Raw genomic sequence first — 11,387 nt, 5'->3', positions numbered from 1 at the left:
ACACATTTCTGGGAGTTTTAGGGTAGGGTTTTATGTGTTATAACAGTTTTGCTAATGAAGATTAAATTGTCCTCTAAGCCTTGAGTCTCAGTTCTCCAAAGAGACCTGCTTATCTTAAATCATTACAATTGTATCTTTGCTTATCTTAAATTGTTGCAAATGTAATTTGAAAGCAGGTGCAACATGTTCTAGGCTCTCTACCAAAAAGCCTATTTTTTAAAATAAGTTTCAGAAACATTTAAATCTTTTTCTGATGTCAATGCAGAAGATCAAAGATCAAAAAAAAACCTGGGACTGCGGGCTAAGCTGTCAAAATCGGGACCTGCAGAAAATGGGACAGTTGGGAGGTATGCTACCAGCCTAATAGTGATAGTCTATGGCATTTTACAGCAGACCCTCTGGCTGCCAGTCCAGGCCTGAAGGACAGTGGGTAGTCATCTGTTAGGTGCAATGGATACAGCTGTTGGGGCAGTGAAACCCAGTATTTAGTACTTTTCAGTATAGCAGTATAGCAAACTGGGTTTCAGTATCTCTGGATTGGCCCTTGTAATATTAGTAAGTGCATGTTAATCTCTCCCTCCCTACAGTAGACACATAGTAACAAGTGCAGAGTGCAAAAGTTGCATTCGTATCTCTAGGAACCTTGAATGAGGTAACAATGGTTGTTTCAAGGTAACCTAGGATGCAGTTACCATTCCCAATGAACTGCAAGAGCCAATCTGGCCGTTTATTGTCCGTCCTTCTTCCCAAGAAGGGGCGAGAGGTCGGCAGGAATCCCAATCCACTCGGGAAGAAAAGTAGCTTCGTACTTAAACACTTTTAGGAACGGGGAATCCGGCAAAACGTACTTATCAAGGTAGATAGTTTCACCCCCTACCAAATATCCAGCCCAGACCCCAAAAGTACCTATAGTCATTATAGTGTGGTTACAATGGGCCAAGAGAGCAAAATCCCGCCCAGGAGAACCTTCTTGACCATCTCCAGCAAAGTGAATATCCCCTCTTGAATTGTTCATATTCTCCTTGCACCAAGCCATTCCATTGCTGGTTACTATAAACAAGGGGTTCTCATACTTTTTTCTGAAGTAGTCTGTAGCTTTATCCAAGTACCCCTTGTCTGCAATCACCCCCTTCCATGTATTGGGCATTACATGAACGTAGTCCCCCCTGCGGACGTGGATCCCAACAAACGTAACATTTTTCTGATCTCCCCTGACTTTGTCGAGGTAGGCATAGGATTCTTCTTTAACATAGTCAAGGAATGTAAATTCCTCGAGGATCTCATTCCGTATGTGGTCGTAGAAGGTAAAGGAGCAAGGGTAGCCAGTGAATCGAACATATTCCCCTTGTATGATATAGTAATCTGGTGACATCCAGTCGTGGAGCCAATAGTTTCTCCACTTTATACGACTGACAGCTTCATCATTAATGACAGGCAACTTGATTTTAAATATTTTTGACAGCTGATTATGCATATTTTGCGTGATATAGGCCTGGTGGCCATTGAGTTTGGCAAGTGCATAGAGTGTTGCGTACTGCCCCATGAGGTTTCCTAGCCGACCCGAGGGGCCTACAGTCCACATGCCAGTAAGTGGATGGACGGTGGCTGCCTGGGTCTCTGAAGAGTTTTCTTGATCACTTCTTTGGATGAATTCCATAAGTGTACTGACTTTGATTTTGTTAAAGTAAAAATAAGACATATTCCCAATGAAGATGACTACAACCAAGGCAAAGATCCAAAACTTACGGGTTGTCATCTTCCCCCTGATGGAGCTGCAAAAAAAAAAAATGAAGTTATTATGAAACATATATGCTGTTAATAGCCACTAAATCTACTTTTTACATTTACATTCAAAGGAAACTGTCCAAAAGGGACAATTTGATCATAAACCCCCATATATCATATGAGGCAGAAAGTCTGCCCAGGAGCAGTAACTCATAGCAACCAATCAGATGTTTGCTTTTAAACTGGTGACCAATCAATGCAACCTGATGACTGGTTGCTATGGGTTTTCAGCCCCAGGCACACGGGGAGGCGCATTTATCAGAGATCGGATTTCGAATTCATGTGAGTTTTTAAATCTCCCCTAAATGCCCATAAATTCGAAATTCGACCAATCGAAATGTATTTAGAAAATCTAATTTTTCAAACTCGGATGAATTTAATCGACCCCGAAAACGCGAATCAAATTTGAATCAAATTTGATTCGAGTTTTTTCTCTGAAAAAAACTCGAACGTCAGGAAGGCTGCAAACAACTCCAAATTGATCCCTGGATGTCTCCCTTTGACTTAAACGGCAATTTGGCAGGTTTTAGGTGGCGAATAGTCAAAATTGGGTTCATAAAGGGCCAGAGTATGATAAATCTTGAATTTGAATTTTTTTCAACAACTCAAATTCAATTTGAATAACTCCCTAGTCAAATGTAACAGTTTTGACCATAAGAAAATTAAAATTTTGAATTCAAATTTTTAATTCAACCCTTGATAAATCTGCACTTTAGTGCATTTTATTACATAACCACCTAACTGTCCTGGTAGAACTAATGGGGGTTATTTATTAAAGTCCGAATGACAAAAACTCAAAACATTTGAGTTTTTTTAATATAACATTTTTAGTAAAAAAAAATCTCTAATTCGGTATTTATTATACCCCATGGAGGGAAAAAGTCTGAATCCGAATCTCAGACCTGCCAAGGTTGTATATAAATCAATGCGAAAAGTCCACAAGATATCCTGATCTGCGCTGGGTTTCGTGCAAAAATTCAAAACAACCAGAGTTTTCATGCAAAAATTTTTCACAATTTTTCCGAGTTTTTTTCTGCACAGGAAATTTTCAGGAAAATCTATTGAAATGAGGGGAAATAACCTATGCGGATTTGGTCTGAGTATATTTCAGAAAAAAATTAGATAAATAACCCCCATAGTGTTCAAAATACTCTAGCCTGCTGGGGGGCTTCTTTCTGTCAATTTAATAAGGAAACATTCTACATATGACAGATAGGGGCAGATTTATCAAGGGTCGAATTTCGAAGTAGAAAAAGCTTCGAAATTCGGCCATCGAATTGGAATACTTCGACTTCGAATATCGAAGTCGAACTTTTTTTACATCGTATTTGGTCATTTGCGATCGAAGTAAAATCAATAAAAATCTAACGATTCGAACTATTTCATCGATCGATCGAACGAACGATTTTTCTTCGACTTCAAAAAACTTAGAAAAATACTCTAGAAGGTCCCCATAGGCTAACATAGCACTTCGGCAGGTTTAATTTGGCGAAGTATTGAAGTATTGATAAATCTGCCCTTTAGTGCATTTTATGGCATAACCACCTAACTGTCCTTCCTGGTAGAACTATAGGGGGTTATTTATTAAAGTCCGAATGACAAAAACTCAAAATATTTGAATATCGAAGTCGAAGTTTTTTTAAAGAGACAGTACTTCGATTATCGAATGGTCGAATATTCGAACGATTTTACTTTGAATCGAATTGGAAGTCGAAGTCGTAGTATCCTATTCGATGGTCGAAGTATCCAAAAAAATGACTTCGAATTTCTAATTTTTTTACTTCGAAAATTCCCTCGAATTCACTTCGACCCTTAATAAATCTGCCCCCTACTGACACATCAGGGTGTCTCATGAGCACTGCATAAACTTTTTGCATTCCATTGACAAGGAAAGGGAAATAAAACACTAGGGATGTAGCGAACGTCGGAAAAAAAGTTCGCGAACATATTCGCGAACTTGCGCAAAAATGCGAGCGGTTCGCGAACGGTTCGCGAACCCCATAGACTTCAATGGGAAGGCGAACTTTAACATCTAGAAAAGACATTTCTGGCCAGAAAAATGATTTTAAAGTTGTTTAAAGGGTGCAACGACCTGGACAGTGGCATGCCAGAGGGGGATCAAGGGCAAAAATGTATCTGAAAAATCTGCCTGTGTGTGCTTGGAAGAGATAGTGTAGGGGGAGAGCTGTTAGTGATTTCAGGGACAGATGATAGTAAGTTTGCTGGCTAGTAATCTGCTTGATACTGCTCTGTATTGGAGGGACAGAAGTCTGCAGGGATTTGAGGGACATTTTAGCTTAGGTAGCTTTGCTGGCTAGTAATCTACTGTTCTCTTTAAACAACTGCCATACGTTGACCTTGTAGGCATTGTTTGCCCAGTTTTTTTGGACGCAGCCACTGAAGCACAGTTGCCAGAAAAAATATGCCATATAAATGCTGAAAATAGTCATTTTTCGCCATACGTTGACCTTGTAGACATTGTTTGCCCAGTTTTTTTGGACGCAGCCACTGAAGCACAGTTGCCAGAAAAAATATGCCATATAAATGCTGAAAATAGTAATTTTTCGCCATACGTTGACCTTGTAGACATTGTTTGCCCAGTTTTTTTGGTTGCAGCCACTGAAGCACAGTTGCCAGAAAAAATATGCCACATAAATGCTGAAAATAGTCATTTTTTGCCATATACGTTGAGTCAACGTATGGCAAAAAATGACTATTTTCAGCATTTATATGGCATATTTTTTCTGGCCTCTGTGCTTCAGTGGCTGTGGCCAAAAAACTGGGCAAACAATGCCTACAAGGTCAACGTATACACTACTACAGCGGTGGATACGGATTACGTAAAATATATGAATGCTGCTTGAAAAAAAGTAACTCAAGTGGTTTTTCTAGAGACGATAATATTATCAATATTTAGACAAAATGTGAACAAGGTCACACAGCTCGATGGCGGGTTGAAGAAAACAGTGTGCAAATAATGCCTACAAGGCCAACGTATACACTACTACAGCGGTGGATACGGATTACGTAAAATATATTATGGCTGCTTGAAAAAAGTGACTCCGGTGTTTTTTCTGGAGACGGTAATATTATGGATATTTAGACAGAATGGGAACAAGGTCACACAGCTCGATGGCGGGTTGAAAAAAACAGTGTGCAAATAATGCCTACAAGGCCAACGTATACACTACTACAGCGGTGGATACGGATTACGTAAAATATATTATGGCTGCTTGAAAAAAGTGACTCCGGTGTTTTTTCTGGAGACGGTAATATTATGGATATTTAGACAGAATGGGAACAAGGTCACACAGCTCGATGGCGGGTTGAAGAAAACAGTGTGCAAATAATGCCTACAAGGCCAACGTATACACTACTACAGCGGTGGATACGGATTACGTAAATATATTATGGCTGCTTGAAAAAAGTGACTCCGGTGTTTTTTCTGGAGACGGTAATATTATGGATATTTAGACAGAATGGGAACAAGGTCACACAGCTCGATGGCGGGTTGAAGAAAACAGTGTGCAAATAATGCCTACAAGGCCAACGTATACACTACTACAGCGGTGGATACGGATTACGTAAAATATATGAATATTGCTTGAAAAAAGTGACTCCGGTGTTTTTTCTGGAGACGGTAATATTATGGATATTTAGACAGAATGGGAACAAGGTCACACAGCTCGATGGCGGGTTGAAGAAAACAGTGTGCAAATAATGCCTACAGGGCAAATAATGCCTAAAAGGTCAACTTATACACTACTACAGCGGTAGTAAAATAAAAAAAAGTAAAATAAAAAAAAAATGAATATTAAAAAAAAAAAATTAAAGTTGGTGCTGCTGAACTACTAGGAGCAGCAGATTAGCACACCAGTCCCACTCCCCAACACTGCTAGACTAATAGCACTGGGCTCTTATAGTAGTAGTAGTAGTAGTAGTAGTAGTAAAACAACAAAAAATAAATAAAAGCAGTCCTTACAAGGACTACTGTTATTGCAGCAGTCAGCAGATGAGATCAGAAGCAGGACAGCTGCCCACTGCAGCTACATACAGAGCACTGCAGTAGAAGGTAGATTACTAGCCAGCAAAGCTACCTAAGCTAAAATGTCCCTCAAACCCCTGCAGACTTCTGTCCCTCCAATAACAGAGCAGTATCAAAACGATTACTAGCCAGCAAACTTTCAACTGTCCCTGAAATCACTAACAGGCAGCAGCTCTCTCCCTACACTATCTCTTCAGCACACACAGGCAGAGTGAAAAAACGCTGCAGGGCTTCGGTTTTTATAGGGAAGGGGAGTGGTCCAGGGGAGAGCTTCCTGATTGGCTGCCATGTACCTGCTGGTCTGGGGTGAGAGGGCAAAAAAAAGCGCCAACAATGGCGAACCCAAAATGGCGAACGTCGCGCGACGTTCGCGAACTTCCGGCGAGCGCGAACACCCGATGTTCGCGCGAACAAGTTCGCCGGCGAACAGTTCGCGACATCTCTATAAAACACTGAATGAAATGTTTTATTTGAAAGTGCACCAAAAAAGGATTAAAAAATGTACAAAAATATCCAGGAAATCTTAAAGGTCAAGTCAAGCCCAAAATAAAAATTTGCCCAAAAAAAGAAAACATAATTCTAAGCAACTTTCCAATATACGTTAAAAAAAAAAAAATCAGCATTGAAAGCAGTTGCTTTAGACATGCTTGCTACTTTTTAAACAATCTTTGGCACATGTATGGGCACACAGGCTGCTGGCTCCAGTGGTTGTTAGCCGGTGTATTTTTTCAGTCTGAGAGAAGCAGGAGCCCATAGCATTAGTCCCCAGCAAAGACAGGTCTGTTAATCAGCTCCTTGTCTTATATTGTATTAACAGTCTGAGCCACCAGTGCAGAGAATAGACAGGGATGGACAAACACTGCTTTTAATAGCAATACATATACACGTAACTAAAAACCATGTAATGAATGTATATTGCAAAGTTGCTTGGAATTATTTTTTCTTTTATAAGGCACAAAAATATGTTTTGGGTTGACATACCCTTTAAAAGCATTATGAGAATCAGCCATCACAACATCACCTGACAGAACCACCTACACTGCTTCATATGAAACTTCTTTTCCTCAAGTCTAAAGGAAGGTAATGCAGGGAGTACAATTGCAAAACTTACATTTCACCTTTTGAAGTATACCTGCTATCCCAAAGCCAAAGTCCCTTCCAAGAGACTATTATCCCACTGTTACTATAGGCACCATCTCTCCCTACTATACCTGCTATCCCACAGTCACACTCCCTTCCCAGAGACTATTATCCACTGTTACTATAGGCACCATCTCTCCCTACTATACCTGCTATCCCACAGTCACACTCCCTTCCCAGAGACTATTATCCACTGTTACTATAGGCACCATCTCTCCCTACTATACCTGCTATCCCACAGTCACACTCCCTTCCCAGAGACTATTATCCACTGTTACTATAGACACATCTCTCCCTACTATACCTGCTATCCCACAGTCACACTCCCTTCCCAGAGACTATTATCCCACTGTTACTATAGGCTCCATCTCTCCCTACTATACCTGCTATCCCACAGTCACACTCCCTTCCCAGAGACTATTATCCACTGTTACTATAGGTATCATCTCTCCCTACTATACCTGCTATCCCACAGCCAAAGTCCCTTCCCAGAGACTATTATCCACTGTTACTATAGGGACCATCTCTCCCTACTATACCTGCTATCCCACAGTCACACTCCCTTCCCAGAGACTATTATCCACTGTTACTATAGGCACCATCTCTCCCTACTATACCTGCTATCCCACAGTCACACTCCCTTCCCAGAGACTATTATCCCACTGTTACTATAGGCACCATCTCTCCCTACTATACCTGCTCTCCCACAGTCACACTCCCTTCCCAGAGATTATTATCCACTGTTACTATAGGCACCATCTCTCCCCACTATACCTGCTATCCCACAGTCACACTCCCTTCCCAGAGACTATTATCCCACTGTTACTATAGGCACCATCTCTCCCTACTATACCTGCTATTCCACAGTCACACTCCCTTCCCAGAGACTATTATCCACTGTTACTATAGGCACCATCTCTCCCTACTATACCTGCTATCCCACAGTCACACTCCCTTCCCAGAGACTATTATCCCACTGTTACTATAGGCACCATCTCTCCCACAGTCACACTCCCTTCCCAGAGACTATTATCCCACTGTTACTATAGGCACCATCTCTCCCTCCTATACCTGCTATCCCACAGTCACACTCCCTTCCCAGAGACTATTATCCCACTGTTACTATAGGCACCATCTCTCCCTACTATACCTGCTATCCCACAGCCCCTTGCCAAAGACTATTATTCCCACGTACTCTCCATTTTTTCTGTTTTGGCTAACATGGTACAACACTCTGCTACTTTTCATGTACACATTGGAACCAGGATATTACCATATCCATCTGGTGCTGTATTTGGGGGGCACATTTACTAAGAGTCGAAGTGAATGCGAAATGAGTTTTCGAATTCAAAAACTTTGAATTTCAAAGTAATTTTTGGGTACTTTGACCATCGAATAGGCCAAATTTGACTTCAACTTCGTTTCAAATTGGTATAACGTTGATTATTCGACCATTCGAAAATCGAAAGTACTGTCTCTTTAAAAAACTTCTACTTCGCCACTTCGCCACCTTAAACCTGCCCAATTGCTATGATAGCCTATGGCAGGGATCCCCAACCTTTTGAACCCATGAGCAACATTCAGAAGTAAAAGGTGGTGGGGAGCAACATTAGCATGAAAAATGTTCTTGGGATGCCAAATAGGTGCTGTGATTGGCCATTTAGTAGCCCTTATGTAGATTGTCAACCTACATTGAGGCTTTGTTTGACAGTGCACCTGGTTTTTATACAACCAAAACTTGCCTCCAAACCTGGAATTCAAAAATAAGCTCCTGCTTTGAGGCCACTGGGAGCAACATACAAGGGGTTGGAGAGCAACATGTTGCTCACGAGCTACTGGTTGGGGACCGCTGGCCTATGGGGACCTCCTAGAACCTATAGCCAATATTTTTTTGAAGTCGAAGGTTTTTAAATTGTTCGATCGATCGATTAAATACTTTGAATCGTTCGAATCAATCGATCGAACAAACGATTTTACTTCGATCGAATATGGCCGTATTCGATCAACAAAACTTCGACTTCGAATATCGAACTATTGCAATTTGATATTTTTTCACTTCGAGATACGACCCTTAGTAAATCTGCCCCTTGGTGTTGCACCTTTACCCAATGCACAGTAAATATTCTAGCTGCCCAAATGAAAATCACATGAACCAGTGGAAGAAGTGGAATTGGAAGAAGTGTCAGAAGCTGTAAAGCGGAAGGGACTTACCTTGTTTAATCTATAATAAAAATTGTTGTGCTTCCTAGAGGAGGTGTTCTCGTTGCTAAGGTTTGCACTAGCACGTTTATGTGCTTAGCCTGATGTGTAAACTGTCATTTGAATGCCGTGCCTGTGCCATCGTCAGCTGTACAACTGCCTGCTGCTTCTTCAAATGGAGAGGGAGTGACCTGTGACAGGTACAGTAAGTAGGACAAGGAGAGTTTCAGGGAGGGAACGAGCAAAGGTGTGGTTCTGTTCTGCACCAATAATATTTTCCTGGATTACAGTTCACCAAAGAACAATACATTTCCAACAGAGCTCTCTGTGGACATAGAATAAAAGGTAGACACAACAAAAGAAAAATGTATTCATGTTACACTTGGATCAGATACCACTTTCTTCAGGTAAATCCTGAATATTAACTATAGAAACAGGTATTTAAAAACACTTTAGACTTATTTGTGCTTTGCTGATTTTTTCCTATAGACGTCTTACTGAAGTAAGAATGTGTAAAGTATAACTCTACGGATTTTACTATAACATTTTTTTTATTTGAAAAGGAAACACAAGTAATCTTACGATATACGATATTCGATGTAGGATATTTGGGTAAGGTAATAACAGGTGCAAAGCTTGCTCCATATAAGAACCATTCCTGTAAATGCACAAGACCTGTATGAATGAACGAATGGTTGGTTGCCATAGGTTACTAGACCTAGTAGAAACTTTGCACCTTTTGCTATAGTACCCAATATCCAAAATAACTTTGGACAAGTGGTAAAGCTATAGCGGGTGTAAACTGTAGTGGTTGTATTTATTATTTAAAGGCTGACACAAAGGAGTTCCAAACCGATGTCTCTGCTTATGACCATGCACAATAAGAGTGCCTGGCTTAAAGGTATATTTAAACAATAAAACCCAATTTAGGTTGAACAAGAATTTCTTGATGTCACAGATAAGCAATTTCTACAACATAAACCCCAGAACTCATTGACACTGTGACGAGTCTGATCTCAGTAGATAATGGTCGCAAAAATTTTGTGGATTGCTTAATATTGGCACAATGTGTTATGTTTTCTGCCACAATTATTTTGCAGTAGAGGCGTGTGCATTTATGCACTCACCAATTTTGTTGGACTTTTAGGGGCAAATTTACTAAGGTTCGAATGGTAAGTTAGATGTTTTTTTTGGTCAAAACTAACAAATTCCAATTTAAAACCACCAACTCGAATCCTTGATAAAGGCCCCAAAGTGGGCCGTAACGTTGGAGACACTGTGAGATTTAAATAAATCATTGAATTCTTTGGAAAACGGAGTGCTGGTCCTTTCTGCAATTTTATATACCTATTTTTGACCAAGCACCTGGCAAAACGAGATGTGAAGGAGTGCGGGTATCGTCTGCAATTTCTTTAGTAAACATGCGAGCTGCGTTAACTTTGTTGCAAGAATATGCTCAGCGATAATTCGCCAGCATCCACTTCGCACCCATCGCAAGACTTTGCCAGGCGAAGATTCACTGGGACAACACTAATTTACTAAAATGCGAATTTTCGTCCTGGCCAACGGATGCTGGTGAATTTTCGCTAGAGGTCTTGTGCTCAGGTTAATTTGCATACAGCGGGAAATATGTTCCATATGTTAGAAAATGTATGGGGGAAACCGGTCACACTTTTGCAGCCTATCACCCTGAAAAAAGGAAAAGACGCCAGCGTTTTTTGGACTTAGATGCTTTTTCCACTCACAGAATATGATGTAAGTAACAGAAGATTGAGGAAGATCTATGCACTCCAGTGCACTTCGCTTGGTCTGAGTTGGCAAAGGCAAGTCTGGTGAAAGAGGTAACGTTCAGTAAAATCTGAATTTTAGTGAATTTGCAGCGTAACGTCCATTCGCCAGAGTGAAAAGTCGCCTGGCGGCAGAGTAGGAATGAGCGCTAGCGTCTATCTCTATCGCTAGTAAATTGTTGCCTGAGCCTGTTAGTAAACTGGTGAAGTCCTTGCGGGTGGTAACGCTGGCGAATTGTCCCAAAGCGTTCACTTCGCCCCTTTAGTAAATCTGCCTTAAAAAGCCTTAGAATATATTGAATCATGACCACAGGGCATGTGAATGCGGTGCAGAAGTTAGAGAAGTTAAAAAAAAGACACACGTCCGTCAAGTTCAACCTTTTAACTGCCTAGTTGATCCAGTGACTGCTCCCCTTTTACCCCACAACTGT

General features: G+C 40.8%; 1 protein-coding gene across 1 annotated transcript; it reads right to left on the bottom strand.

The window, feature by feature from the left end:
- Nucleotides 1-648: 648 nt before the first annotated feature.
- On the bottom strand, nucleotides 649-9,340 carry fut2.S (fucosyltransferase 2 S homeolog). The gene is made up of 2 exons (XM_018228443.2): nucleotides 9,182-9,340; nucleotides 649-1,772 (listed from the first exon to the last, which is right to left on the bottom strand). The coding sequence occupies exon 2, from the start codon at nucleotides 1,754-1,756 to the stop codon at nucleotides 728-730; it is 1,029 nt and encodes a 342-aa protein (XP_018083932.1). The 5' UTR covers nucleotides 1,757-1,772; nucleotides 9,182-9,340; the 3' UTR covers nucleotides 649-727.
- Between the last annotated feature and the right edge of the window lie 2,047 nt (nucleotides 9,341-11,387).

Source organism: Xenopus laevis, chromosome 7S, assembly GCF_017654675.1.
Source record: "Xenopus laevis strain J_2021 chromosome 7S, Xenopus_laevis_v10.1, whole genome shotgun sequence".
Taxonomy (NCBI): domain Eukaryota; kingdom Metazoa; phylum Chordata; class Amphibia; order Anura; family Pipidae; genus Xenopus; species Xenopus laevis.
This window is presented reverse-complemented; position numbering and strand designations above follow the sequence as displayed.

Bases quoted from the DNA above. Each gene is read 5' to 3' on its own strand.
- fut2.S (XM_018228443.2), bottom strand. From the start codon at position 1,756: ATGACAACCCGTAAGTTTTGGATCTTTGCCTTGGTTGTAGTCATCTTC.